The sequence below is a fragment of the Ambystoma mexicanum genome, chromosome 3q (genome assembly GCF_040938575.1).
Source record: "Ambystoma mexicanum isolate Mex_15411 chromosome 3q, UKY_AmexF1_1, whole genome shotgun sequence".
In the NCBI taxonomy this organism is placed as follows: Eukaryota; Metazoa; Chordata; class Amphibia; order Caudata; family Ambystomatidae; genus Ambystoma; species Ambystoma mexicanum.
This window is the reverse complement of record NC_090926.1, coordinates 1,085,050,830-1,085,066,159: the sequence shown is the minus strand read 5'-3', so window position 1 is coordinate 1,085,066,159 and position 15,330 is coordinate 1,085,050,830. Positions and strand designations below refer to the sequence as shown.

Genomic DNA, 15,330 nt, shown 5'->3' with positions numbered 1-15,330 from the left:
CAAATGACCCTTCTTTTTTAAAACAGAGACTACAGTGAACACACCAAGGTTGTCAGTCAGCATCAAAGAAGAAGGTGAGACCCTCCTCCTAGACCCCAAGATGCCTGATAGAAGAGACAGCATCAATACTCCTGTCGGTAAGTAAGAAATTGACTGACTGTTGAGCTGCACAAGCATAGGATCTCAATGATAACACCTCCCTAACACATGAGTAAGAGCTTTTAATGGCGCTTCTCCTGCTGTCAGATCTTTGCCTATAAACCTTTTATTGGTGTATTCTATGGAAGCACCTTGCAGCTGAGATTCTATGCCATGGCCTGGCCTGCAAACCATGCTACAAATGACCGCTGCTTAAAGCACAGTCCTTTCCAATTCAACTAATTAGGATTCCCTTCTGCTGACAACTTCGTCACAAACAAAATGTCTTCCCTGTTTCCATCTTGTCCTATCAGCATGCACAAGGTTCTTAGGTTTGGAGCTGGCTGTGCACAATCATTGTTTCACTATCCGCCCACTTTTCTTCACGCTTCTGCACACTTTGCATGACAATTTATCGATGGTCCCGAAGTAACGGATGAAAAGGAAAGGTTAGCTACCCGGAGACTGAAGACTTTAGCCTTATTATTGGTAGCTGCAATTATATAAGAAAGGCCTGGTGAGAAATTTGCAACTGAGGTCAGCACGGACTGCCAGACAGGGTGCATGACCTCCACTTCTGGTACTATTTTGCACTGTGCAAGGGACCTTCTTACATTTAAAGGGCCCAGGCATGTGTCTTTGCCAGTGCAATGTTTGTCCTCACCTTTATTGCATATGACATTTTTGTCTTGACCAACAGCTTGGTTGCTTAAAAATAATAATGTATTGTGATGGGCAGGCATTGTACAGTAGATGTGCTTGCTGGCTTTTATAAATATGCCCTTTAAAATGTTGATCACAGGGTACTGGGAAATGATCAGAAAGGTTGATTACAATTTAAAACATAGTGGGCCTCATTACGACCCAGGCGGTAAGTTACCGCCTGGGTCGTACCTTTACCACCATGGCGTAAACTACGTTTACGCCATGGTGGTTGGCGGACTTACCGCCCCATTCCGAGGTTGGCGGGGCGGTAAGTCCCCAATCCCCATTTACCCTTCCCCATTCCCATTTTTGCCCCATAGGGCATAATGGGAGTGGGGAAGGCGTTAATTACGCCACCGTAAATTACGGTGGCGTAATTAACAACAAGGTCCCTTAGCGCCATGGATTTTAACACCTGCTAAAAGCAGGTGTTAATTCCTCCATGGCGCTAAGGGACCTCGGAATCAGGCGGTAAGGGTCGGCGCTGTTTACGCCGCCGTAAACCCCTTACCGCCTGGGTCGTAATGAGGCCCAGTATGTATTAGGTTCTATATAGGAAGACGTATAACTCCCTAAGGTACAAGAATATGGGCTAGGAGGTGAGTAGGAGGGTATGGCATGTGGGCACACCAGTAGCAGGGTAAGATGTTTTTTAAGACCTTGATATTCAATTCCTTTCTGAAATGCAGGAAGGGGTGGGATAGTCTTTTGTGCAGTGGGTGGTATTACAGAGTAGGGAGGCATATTTAAAGAGTATTGATCCCTAAAAGGATATGTTATTTCAATATTCATTGGAATATTGGGAGAACGACTGATTGCTCTGAGTGCAATTCTTAATTACCACTTTACGCTCATAGCTAAAGCATTCTCGCAACAGAAAACCGAGTAGGGAGAGATGGAAGGGGTAGGTGGATGTCCTTCCATGTGCTAATAGCAATATTGATCTTGATGCCCATCAGTAATGATAGTGCTTATGCTACCTCTCCTACAAATTATGCTATATACAATATATATATATATATTTGGCTATTTATAACACGCTTAATACCCAGAGGTTTCTAAGCACGGCCTCAGGGATCGAACCTGTGTTGCTCCATGTCGTCTTGCTTCCAAGGGTAGCGCATTGCCCCTGAGCTATCCTCCCAAGACAATGTCCTCCCCCTCATATGTTGGTTGAGGGCCTATAGTGTCAATAACCAGGCTCGGCACTCAGTAATGCTTTATTAATCTTATGCCAGTGAACAGACTGGCACATTCAATGGATCCCTATTATAATCTTAAAAGTAGTTTTCAGAGACTGTAAAAGGTTCATGAACAATACATATAAAAAAATGCAGTTACACTGAATATGCAGATTTACCAAATGCTTCAGTGTGTGCAGCTAACATTATGGAATTAAGACAGGAACAGGCGTTGTAGGGCAACTCCACAACAACCAGACATAGAGAAAAAAACACTTGGCAAAAAGGCTTGGTGCACCCTTTTGCGAGAAGAAAAAGAGCCTTATTTTGTGTGCAAAAAGGAAAGGGCAACAGGATATTATAAATCCACTGCCGCACAGCTCTCCTATCTCATCAAAGTGGACTTCACCTTATAAACATGAAAATCATCATTCATGACGCATTTGTTGTGCATTATTAATAACCCACCCTCATTGGCTACCACCTATTTACATGCTAATAGTCACATATGGACCCTTCTCCAATTGGTCTGTCATCTCCTCCATCTTCTCCACATGTGGGTGATGGCTTCTCCACCTCAGAGCGCTGCAAAGTTATTGGTTAAACTTAAAAAGGCACCACCCTGTCTTTAATCCTGACCACGTGATATGCACTTGATCGTCAACATGAACTCAGCAGATAACTTCACGGTCAGCCTGGTCCTTGCAAACAAAGCAACTCTTTTCTCACCCAGGCGTGCAGGCCCCCCATCGTGCCGCCCCGCTGCAATCTTATAACTTTGGCATAACCCTTTGCTCTCCCTGGACCTTGTTGTTCCCTGCTCCCCCCTGTATCAGTTACCCCTGGCAAGAGGTAGACCTGGTGTCCCACTAATCAATCCATTTCACAAAGGATTTAAGAGTCTTATTCTCCAGTATGGGGTCGGCATGGATTCACATGCTCATGAATATTCCCCGTCATCAGGCTGGGAATCCTTGATAAAAGAAAAAACTGGTTTACTGTCACTCTAAAACTGTATTTCTCCTCTAAACCAATCAGGATGAGGCATGAACCTACTTGGATGAAGTGTCAAGGGCCTTGCCTGACTTGAGCCATGCTGCCAGCCTGCTATACCTGTCTTTCTTTGTTTTCTTCGAGAAGCCCAGGCATATCTCGCACCCATCCTCGTGTTCCGGGTGCAGATAGTACAGATACTTTTGATGTTTGTCCTCTACAAAGACGTACCTTAGCCCGCATTGGATGCAGGGCTTGAAAAGGGTCCTTCCCTCCTTTTTCTCCTCCTTCATGGTCGATGGGCGCGACGAAGGCCCAAGACGGCCTTCCAGAACCTTTGACGAACAAACGCTGTTGAGGGGTGTGCAACTTCACCGACAACAGATGAAAAATAGAACTTTTCCACAAAAAAGGCGGAAAGAAGTATAAAATAGCTCAGAGAGCAACTTGAGGACTCCCAACACTGAAACGTGCAGTCAAAATCTGCAGATGGCTGCCAGAGGCAGGGCTTAGGGAGAGGACTGTCATTGGATGGGTGCAGTATGACCCAGAGGACAGTGATTGGTTAAGAGGAGAGATACAGTTTTAAAGTGAAAGTGAAACTGTTTTTTCTTTTACTGAGGATCCCCAGCCTGATGACGGGGAATATTCATGAGCATGTGAATCCATGCCAGACACATGCTGTAGAACACTAGTGACAGATAAATAACTTAAACCTTCCCGCACATCTGGTAGTTCAAATAGAATGACTTATTCTGGGGGGTGCTAGTGTCCGAAATCTCAATTCATGTTTTGGCAGCCCAAGACTCCTGCCCCGGCTCCCAGGAGTACTAGGCCTCAGGCATTCTCCCGTTTGGCTGTGCATATTCATGCCTAGTTGTTCAAAGTTCTGCTAGATACATTTATCTGTGGTTGACCTGTACCTGGGGAATGGAATGTGATAATCGAGCAAGAGATGAGGATAGTTCTGTGTCTCTGACACAGCCTGCGAGGGTTCAGGCCTACTTTTAAATGCTGCATTAGTTCATGTTATAAATGTTGTGCACATGCAATGTATCCTGTGTGTCAGTATTGAAAAGCAAATTGTTAGTTTCCTCTGTTTCGGCTTCCAAAATACGTGTGTCTCCACGACATTTAGTTTCACCTAAAAGGATCCCCCAACACGGTCCTCTACACATTTGACACGTGTTTATATATTTTTCACAATCTGAATCGCTTTGGAGGGACAGTGATTTGAACATGCATACCAACATTCCCCCCTTTAGTTAATCCTTTATTAACTAACTTCTCCTTTTATCTCTTTATCTGCTTCATCCTTTGGAACCCAGGCCCTACACACAAACTGCCCCCTTTCCACGCATACTTCTCTGGAGTGCATGTGAAATATATGCAATACCCATCCCCCGCTAAGCCTACCCAGTGCCAGCATCATCTGGCACATGCAGAACAACACCAGTAGGAGCACCACAATTGGAACCAGTATCTTCACCACTGCCCCAAGCCTTGATGGCACCCATGAAAACAATGTGTCGAACCAATCTTCGGCCTACTTATCCGCTTCACTTTCCACACCAGTCTTTAACTTGTACAATGCCCCTATGGGTCAGGCACCCGTTCTCTGCTTCATTTGGGAGTATGTACTTGCAGCAAGATAACCCTATCTTTTTGCAGACGCCCCCTTTCATTGCTGTCAGAAGATCCAGGACATAACGGTTTTGAAGCATCATCAACCGGATCACCCTCAGCTCACTCTTGATAGCATTTAGTCCTTGTTCAGTATCATTCGCCAACTGGATCACTTACCACCGGACAATCTGCAACCACTTTGCATTTGCTGCAGCCTGGATACCTGGCGTCAGAAGAGACGCAATGAACACCTCCATCTTGATGTACAGCCGGTATTTATCTGGACTTGCTTTGAGCAACTTGGATGGATCTTCCGACAAATCATTTGATCTCTTCATTCGCAGCTTCACCGACTTCTTCTTCTTCCTCATCCCAGGGGGGGTTGGATGAATGCTAGGCTAGATTGCGACACCACATGCTTGGATGCTATTGTCAAGTGCGCTTCAGGCACCACTAGGATAGCTGAGTGCAATGTTGTTAGTGCACACGTGCCTTTGCAGGAAAATGGATGATGCAGGTATGCCTGTTGACTGCATACCCAGTACAGATCCATCAGAGCCGCAGTTCCTTTTGCAAGATCTTGAATGAACATTATCGTGTTGCACTTAGTGTTAGTGCCTACAGGAACAGTCCCACGACCTCAAAAATCGAACTGAGATTCTTCCGCTAGTTGAACTTTTGCTGGAGTTTCTTGTGCTTTAATCAGTGTTAGTTTTGGTATATATGCAGTACATGTTGTGAAAACAGTTCTTATTGATGTCTCCGAAACCTGCCAACCCCCCAGCCATGCAGTTCACCATGCCTTTTCCCATCTGTTCGACACAAACATACTCCATACAATTTTAACATGGGCCGTGGCTTGCATTGGGGTGCACTGTCGTCTTTGGCACACTTCTGTCCATCTTTGTCCATTGGTATAACTTGTTCTGTGTACCCCTGAAACAGACTGTGGACCCGATACAGCACTAAATTCACCAAACACTGGGCTTCCAAGGGCGATATTTCCTGGGGTACTAACATTTTGGGTGCTCAGGAAGTGTGGGGGTTGAGGGAGCAGACATAACTCCCATTATACCTCTGTTTCTCTACCAAGTTCTTATGACTGTACCGCATATTACTAAATTCTGGGTGGTGAACAACATTGTATCAAATACTACACCTTTGTACTGATTGTAATAATTTTCTTTATCTAAACCCCTTTTAACCCGCAACTTTAAGTTCCATATTATTGTGTCATGTATTCTCATTAGTTTAAAATTCACTACAGTGGTCATATAATCACTTGGTGTTGAAACATCGGAAAATGTATTGTTTTCACATCCCCTCATGTTACATTCCACCTCCCTTTTTTTATGACCTAACCATATAAATTCAATAGATAAATATAAAAATAGATCGAAGAAAAATCCACACATGAAAGGAAAAAATATCCTTCAACAAAAAAATCTTAAAACCTGTGATGTTGGCACCACAAAAAACTCACACATGTACATTAGGAAACATCATGTAAATAAATTGCACAAATCAAATATCAATACAAAATTCAAATAATAAAACGTAAATACTCTTCAAGAAGAAATACTGAAAATATTATTTTCACATAAAAGAACACCAAATCAAAAACACTGTTAAAATGCTAGTTTACGGAGGCAGTGTTTGTGGTGCCTTCCTAAAATTAGACAAATGCACCCAATACCTTAACTTTGACTACAAGTGGAGTAGCATACACCACAGTGAAAGGGCCATTCTAACGAGACTCACCCCACCTGCGGACAAAGTTCTTAACATAAACCCAGGAACAATTGTAAAGGTGGCGAGCTTGCAGATTCTGTTTCAGTGCTGTTTTCACCTTCTTCCATTCAGCATGGAGCAATCTGTTGAGAAAAGTATTTAATACACTTTGTTAACTGAGTCAAATATGAAGGAAACTCGTCCCTCAAAATTGATGCAACCCTGTGAGCATCTGATGCACTATGGACAGGAGATAACGGTGCGTGCATATGTCTCCCCATTACCATTTTATGAGGGGAGAGGTGAGGGTACTTACATGGTTGAGTCCTCAAACTGAAATGCACCCAGTTCTTTTTCAATTTAATACAAAGTTTAGGAAACTTAGTCTTCAGCAAACCGTTCATCCTTTACACAAGCTGTTTGCTTGGGGTGATAAATGGAGCACATCTTGTGTTCAATTCCTGTGCTAGTCTGTCTCCAGACTAAATCGGTTGGGGACTGCACACACCCCCTTCTCTGCCACAAAATGTCTCACTTTGCGGTGCCTGACTTTGTTTCTCAATTATTACAGTGACAGAAACTGCAGTATATGGAACTTGCAACTGCATTTTTACAAACGAGGCATGCTTAACGATCTCTGGTACTGGCAACCCTGAATGAACTGTGATAGTAACATAAACCAAGTCAGAATACATTGTAACTCAGCACCCTTGTGCTGCCTCAAGTGCTGCAATGAGTGCAATCAGTTCTGCTTCCTGTGATGAATAATGGCCTGGTAACCTGCGGTTCACAAAATCCTTCTAATCCCCATCCACCAGTCGAACCACTGCTGCACCAGTATGTCGCTGGCCTGTCTCTTGGTCAATAGTTGAGGACCCATCAACAAAAAAACACCTCTTAGTCATCTAAAGCATAGTCACGTGCCTTGGAAATGTCGACCCTCCTTGTCATCATCAGTAATAGCTCAGTTAGAAAAGTAGCAGGGTTCACTGTTTTAAAATGAACAATATGAATATATGGGCTTGAGAAAATCTTTTAATATGCGGAAGCCCTTTGTGTAATCAATGTAGATTTGGACCTCTCTAGTATTGTGAATAGAGCATGTTCGACATACAGCATCAATGAACACCCTGTAACAATGGTAGCAGATTTTCAAATGGCAAAAGCAGCAGTAGCCAATACTTGTTCATAAGGAAACTGTCCCTGCATAACAGAGTCCAGCATGCCACTGTAGTATGCTAATGGTTTGTGACCCATAGTACTGTGTTGTCGAAACTGCGGTCATCATCTGACCATTGGAATGCGAAATAAGATTGAACTCTTTAGTTTAGTCAGGGGTTGGAGGTAAAGGAGCATTGGAGATAACGTTTTTCATGAGGTTCCTGGCAGAATTAAGCAGGTCTAACTATCCTCCCCTCCTTGAGAAGCTGTACGTGGACATGGCGGTGTGGGGTAAACACACCATTTCATGGATGGGCCAACATCACGCCCTTAAAATGAACTTTCTCCCAAGGTTATTGTACATGTTCCAAATGTTGTCTGTACGGGCACCGGATGCACTTCTGAGAGAGGCCAAGGGGCGAATGATTAGGTTCCTCTGGCAAGGGGAAACGCTGTGGGTGGCATACTGTACCTTGCTGTTACCTAAGGAGCTAGGAGGGGTGGGTCTGCCAGATCATACCCTGTACTACAAAGCTGCCCTATTGAGTGTATTGGTGCCACACCTACGTGAAAACCCAGAAAAACAGTGGGTTTACTTGGAGAATCATCATCTTCATCCAGCTACGTATGGGGTATGGCTCTGAGTCCCAATGGAGAAGATGCTCTGAAGGATCAGAGAGCACCACATATTGGGAATGTCGTTGGATGTTTGGAAACATGGCACAGGGGTGAGATTGGTCACTACTTAGCCCTCTCCTTTGAGCCATGTTTGGGCTCCCCTGGTAAGAGACCACCATCCCAGAACCAGAAATATGTCAGACATGGTTTGATGCAGGGCTGGCCAGAGTAGGTCAGTTGTGGGTGGATGGGTGTTTCATAATGATTCAAGACCTTGAATCAACATTACACATTGGGACGTTGTCGGCCTTTCTGTACTTGCAGTTGAAGGGGGCAGCAACTGTGAAAAAGTGGACAGAATCGGTGCAGATGGAGCTTACCAGGATGGAAAAGATTCTGGACATGTATAGGGATATGAAAGGGCTAATCTCGCAGTTATATGCATCACTGGTGGCAACAGGGGTCGGTAGTGTTGAGGGGCTTCGCACACAGTGGTAAAGGGACATGCTTGCGGTTAAATATGTGTAGGAGAGCTTTCAAGAACTCTACGGCCAGCAATACAAAATGCATGGAGTGAAACTATTCCATCGTTGGCATCATAAACCAGTGCGGCTCTCTCAGCATGTTGGCACGTCTGTGGTGAAATAACTGATCATTTTATGTGGTGGGGATGCCGGAAGGTGCAGATGTTCTGGGCAGAGGTCTTGGAGTGGATTAAAGAGGCAGAGGGAGTTGAACGTGGTCTGGATCCCATGATGGTACTGTTTGGTTTAGAGCAGCAGGGGGAGGAATCGAAAGGCACTCCCTCATATGGTCCATTTTCTATTTGTGGCCGCTAGAGCATGCCTGGAAGAGGGAGAAACTACCGGAGAGGGGTAAATGAGTCGCCAAGGCTAAGGACATATACCTAATGGGAGAAATCACTGCTGCACTCCAGGAAGGGAGTTCAGTGTTGTAGGAGAATGGTTGCGATTTCATGGCAAATTTGTGGAACCGGGAGATTTTGGGGCCCCACTTTAAAGCACAATGGGCGACTGTAAAAGGGAGTCCAGTGGAGAATGGGTCACACAGCCCTACCGGCTATTGTTTGGGAGCCTCATAATTGGTGAATGAACTCTGGGGTTTGGAGACAGGGATGAAAGTAAATGTGCAGTAGATGTTGAATAACCATGGTTGTGTTATTTTCTTTTTAGAGTGGGGCAGGAGGGCTGGAAGGGACAGCAAAGGGGACCGGAAATGATTCACATGATTCAATGTTTAGTATTTTTCTTTTTTTATTTTGTATGTTTGTAAAGAGGTTTGTGAATCTTTTTGTGAAAACCAATAAAAAATGTCAACAAAAAAAAGACATGAAAATTGCAAAACCTTGCGTTTATGGGCTTAGAAGCAATGTTACGTGGTCTGGAAAAGGCTTGCGCAGCCCACCAGCCGCTCGGAACACTGTTACCCCATGTCCTAAAAAGGCTGCATTCCTGATGTCCAACCCAAAATAACGTTTTCTTTTGACATGGCAAGTCATACCATGGATAGAGGCACTCTGCCAGTACAAACATCTCCATCACATATAAGCCATGTCATCCCTATAGCTACTGTTATAATATGATATGATATGATTGGTTATTTATAACGCGCTTAATACCCAGGGTTTCTAAGCGCTGACCCAGGGATCGAACATGAGTTGCTCTGTGTCGTCTTGCTTCCAAGGCGAGCACGTTTCCCCTGAGCTATCCTCCCGAGACACTCACTCCTCAACCTCCATTGACAATAATAACTCTTTGCTGAACTTGTGCCTGGGATTGCAAAGGGAGTCCCTGTCCCTGGATGGAGTCGAGGTGGCAAATAATGCATCAGCACACTTTGATTATATCATTGGGACTAATCTCTCGGCTACCCGAATCTTTGAAAATGAGTTTCGCCATCTGCCTAAATGTGAGCTTACCTAAGGCCTTGCTAAGGCCTTTCCTCTAACAATTATTGGTGGTTGAAAGCAGTGAACGTGGCGAACAAAAATGCAGTGAGCTGCAGTTTCATCTACCTTCTCCTAGGTGGTCTATGCGCCCGAGAGAGACATGAAAAACCTGTAAGTCTGCCCGGCAGAGAGGCGGGGCAGAGAGGCGTGTGCTCAGCCTGAAGCTGCAGCCCTGGACTTGAATTCAGAGTGCCAGCTGCCAAGTGCTGGTATTCCATCAGACCATAGTCTGGTAAGGCGCACTTGTGTAGGTGTCGGGGGGTGACAAAAGGCTACAACCGCAGTACGACACCCCCCCCCCACACAAATAGACCCAGATAGAGGAGGGAAGGGAAATCGGAGAGTGGCAACTGAGGTATCTGATGCAAACTGAGGTAGACTGAGGCAGCTTATAGGTTAAAGCTCATAGGTATTTTCTTCTGAGCATTAGTTGAGCACGCTGCAGCGAGTGCAATCTGCACCTCACAGTGAGTTTCAGGGAAAGCTGGTGCTACAGTTGCAGTCTCAGTCCTGATCACCAACAAGTCCTTCTTAACCCACTGGTACACGCAGTACTGACGGGCAGTTAACAACCAGTGGCCTGAGGTTCTTCTTTGAAAACATAGCTCTCTTTGCTGGAATTGGAATCAATATTGACTCTGGTACTTCCTTTGTCATGGTGGCAAAACGTAGGAAAGGAAGCAGCAGATACCTCAGTGCAAAGGCAGCAGGAGCACCTAACCCAACCAGACAAGCCATGATAAATTGGGTGGCACGAAGCATGGAGGCCTTGAAAGCAGACCTGCAACCGGGGGAGTGGTTGGGGGAATAGAACTGAATGAATTAAATGAGTTAGTAAACCTACCATCAGATGGTGGTGGCGGTTGACAAGGAAGGCTCTACCCCATTGATGGGGGTGTCTCCAGCCGAGGAGGAACTGTTTGGAAGAGTGGAGAATCAGTCAGCAATGGAAGAATGACTAACATCGTCCCCTGCGAGGAACCCAGCAAGGGACCTGGCAGGCCCACGTTCCTGGGGCACTGATTTATGGGATCGAGCTGGCGGTTCGGCGCGAGGCGAGCTTCCACCTGTTCCAGATTCCAGGCATATATCTAATCCCAACCTTGTGCAGGTTATGGGTACAGCCCACACCCTGCCCCCGCCCTTGTTAAGTGGGGTAATACCCCTACTATGGTGGCTGGCTCATCGGACAGATCAATCCTGAGAGCATTGTAGTATTCTCTTGACTGGTACTATGAAGAGACATGTCTCCAACCACAACCGACAGGAGACAAGACAAAGTTACCAGATAATGCTCCATCATCCCCTGGCCGATGTTCATTGGACTCGTGTGCACTAATCTCTAACTCCGAGCCGGAATCAGACTTGGAGCTGGATATTTCACCTGACACCGAGGTGGGTGCCCTCAGTTCTCCCAGAAGCAGCTCTGGAGTGGATCATTTTTAGGAGCTCCCGATAATCCCTGCAATGATTAAAGACCCCTTGGGTACCCAAAGCTTCCCCTGTCAGTGGGAAGAGGTCGGGAAAAATGATAAAACCAAAAGAGCTGCTGACTTTACCCTATTGGACCCTCAGCCAAATCTATAGCTGCCCCCTGGGAGGGGGAGTTGTGGAGTGTGGCAGGCTCGTCTTCGTCTTTTCAACATGGGCCTTCCGGCGCACAGAACTGTATGGCCTCAGACCATGACGGTGGCTGCATCTAATCTGTTGGAGTGGGGGTAGGAGGGTCAGCACAAGAGCAAGAACACAAACAGTACAGACAAATTTGCAGAACTATAATGACTGCCAGCGTACAATCCAGCCACCAAAGGAGGTTCTCTGGGGAGGATACGTATAGCCACTGAGCAGAGGGCTTTATCGAGTTGCAAGACCTGGCAGCGGTTATCCCCAATGCAGATGGCAACAAAAAGGGAAATAATGCTCCGGGTAAACAAGCAACTCATAATCCGGCAGTGGGTAAGCTGCAAGCGGACTGGGGAGCAGCACAAGAGCTGGTCAAAGAAGATCCTCTTAGTCGTTGGAGGGAGACCAACTTGATTTGCTGTTTTAAGGCGCTAACACATGGAAACAAAAAGGCCTATAAAAGAGCATTAGTGAAAGCCCTGTCAGAAGTCTTGGGAGTGTCAGACATTTCATTTAAACTGTTCCCCACTATAAGAATGCTCTCAGATTGTATGTTTTGTAAAGGGTGCAATGCCCGCTTTAGTTTTGCAAACCTATATTTCCGGCTCTGTATCTTCAATTGTCGTGACGCCCTGAGGGGGATTGAAGTGTTCAAGGATATAAAAGTGGAAGTTTGTCATCTTAATAACTCGTGGCATTCAGAGTACACAAATATGGCTGAAGAGGTGATCTTGGCGGAGAGGAGCACGGCCATGGCCCTAATGGAAACATGGTGAGGAATTTTGACCTGACAAGAGCTGAGTCAAGACTGCGGCAGGTCGAGCTTGGTCATTATCGACCCTCGAAGCAGGCCTTGGAGAAAGTATATGCATGTTCTATTCATGTTGCCCCTTAGAACCAGCTTTGATGGCCCAACCGGGAAGAAACAGGGCAGTGGGTGGGGGTCAAGGGAGATGATGTCAAAGACATTAACTCCAAATGGACTGGTGAGGGCTAATACCATTGCAAGCAGGTCATTTGGGCACCATTCCCGGGCCCCAACTGACCATGGTAGCATTGAGGAAAATGGTATTCTTCCGCCAGAGGGGAAGGGGGGAAATATAAAAACAACTGGTTGAACACAATATCCAGCAGGTGTGTTAAGGAACGCAGGGAAAATATCTGTTATCATGGACTATAGTGTGTTTAAAACGAAAATAACTGATCCTGCCACTGAGGACAACTTAAAGTATGATCTTATTCTCCTCCAGGAGACATGGTTAGAACAGGATATAGTGCTAGAAGGTTAAAGGGCTTATCGCATAAAGACCAAAAGAGGTAGAAGAGGAAGATCGTATGGAGAGCTGGCATCATTGTTTAAAAGCACCCTCAATTGCAAGTTAGTAAATCTAGAGGAGTCAGCCGTAGTCCCATTACAGGTATTTGAACTTGAAACAATAGATGGCGCATCTGTATATGTAGCCAATGTATATAATAGGGCACCTGCTGTAAAAGTGCCAAATCCCCTCAGTGCAATACAAACAAGCCTTGAGGGATTATGGGAGAAACTGCATGGGAACAACGTATGGTAGTGTTGATTTGTGGGGGGATTGGAACCTCAAAATGGCAAACGGGCCCCCGGAGGTGCTATATGACCCTGAAAAAGACAAGAGTGTTGAATATTCCTACGCCAAGGATGAAGCACCCCAGATCTTGTGAAGAAGGTCTGAAACTCTGGCACTGGTTAGTCAAGATGGGCATGAGATTGCTAAACAGAAGGATAGGAGACGATATTCCAGGTCAAGTGACCTTTAGAAGCACTAGAGGGTGCTCAAAAATCGATTATTTTATGGTGACGGCAAATCTGTGGAATCAGATAGTGGATTGTAGTACACAGTCAGCCCTTTTCAGTGATCAGTATGGCTTGGCTTTGGTGATCATGTTAAAAGCAATAACACCATGCAGGAATATAATTAACCACTTTGAAGGGCTGACCTGTACGGGCTTTGCTACTAAACACCTGAGTTGGGAGACAAACCCTGGGTAAGGGATCAAATTCTGAAGCTGAACAGTCAAAAATGAATGTTGTGATGATTGGACAAGCTGGTGAAGCCAGAGTCGATAATTCCGAACTATGAGGACTTCACAAGAGGTATACGGGGGGGGGAGGGCGGTTCTGTTAAAAATGGCATTGGGAAGGAAGAAACCGAATGGCTGGTTTGATGAGCAGTGCAGAGCAGCAAGAAGGGTGCTCTTTTCAATACTCAAGGGTAAACCTGCGCAGAGGTGTGAAATTATACAGGCAAGATCCTCCTATAAAAGAGCTGTACAAAAAGGGAAACTTCAAAGTGACATTAGTGCTTCGGAAATCCCTGGAGGCAGCCTGCTTGGAAAATAACTCAAAAAGCTTCTGGGTTGCAGTGAATAAAACCTATGCATGTTGAGTGCAAGTTTCGGGTCTAGAGACTATGATCAAGGAGAGAGGCTGGGTTGCGCATTTTTCAAAACTATAACAGCACTGCCATGGGCGCAGGCGCCTATGAGGAGAAAGAAAGTAGGGAGGCTCAGGCTACTTGGGGCAACATCTTGCGAGCATTGAGTAACCATTTGAAATTCCACTATCCAGATGTAGTAAATTAAGAGTTCAAAAAGGAATAGAGCACTAGGCTTGGATGGAATTCCTGTAGACTACTATCAAGATGTTGAGATTTGGGAACCCATACTAGCGGGTTGTTCAATGCGATAATGGTGACATTGTCCCGGAAGAAGGCAATCCTTGTGCCTCTATTTAAGAAAGGGTGCAGAGAGTCTTCTCAATCTTATCGGCCTATTTCACTTCTAAATTCAAGCTGTACAATTTTTGGGAGATGTCTTTTGAAGACAATAGAGGACTGGGTGTCAGTAAATTCAATTGTATCCCCAATTCAACTTGGAAGCCATCCATCACTGGGCTCTTTTGACCAATGCCTTAATCTCTATTTGATTATTGCACATTCACTGTGTATAAAGAAAGAGCCAGTGTAGCTTGCATTTATGGACCTCGGCACTGCTTTTGACAAGGTCACCTGAACAAAGGTATGGCAGGTGCTGAGGTCCTATGACTTTCCACGATGGGCCTTGGCTCTCCTCATCAATGAGAATAATGTGGAATGTGTAAGATCTGGGGCAGAGGGTCACTGCAAATCTTGGTTTCCAATTCAGGTCGGGGTCAGGTAAGCGTGTGTACTTGCCCCAATGTTATTCTCCCTGCATATCATTAAACTGCACAAGTCCTTAGTGGATTGTCATGCGGAGGTCCCAAAATTAGGGGCTATGTCACTGCCAGTCCTAGTTTATGCGGATGACTCCGTGCTGATAGTCCGGACCCCAAGAGCTTTGCAATGACTGATTTACAGTTATGTAGCGTTTATAGGAGAATGAGATCTGCAGGTCAATTCTAAAAAATCTGCAGTAATGTACTGCAGTCCAACTAGGAAGAAGGGGAAGTTTAGTACCATGTGTTGTGGGACAGATCAAATTCCACGTGTCGACTCATTCGACTATATGGGGTGTGTTTTTATGAGCCTTTTTCTCCTGAGGCTGACTTTAAAAAACAACTGTGCAGTA

At 45.3% G+C, this 15,330-nt stretch overlaps 1 protein-coding gene across 5 annotated transcripts in view; it reads left to right on the top strand.

Annotated features, from left to right (window-relative positions):
* The window catches only part of LOC138583279 (zinc finger protein 514-like), a 178,096-nt gene that overhangs the window by 155,723 nt on the left and 7,043 nt on the right, over nt 1–15,330 (top strand). For all 5 annotated transcript variants that reach the window (XM_069655380.1, XM_069655381.1, XM_069655379.1 and 2 more), the window contains one exon: nt 27–137. In XM_069655380.1, the coding sequence (XP_069511481.1) occupies nt 27–137 (111 nt within the window). The remainder of the gene's footprint in view (nt 1–26; nt 138–15,330) is intronic.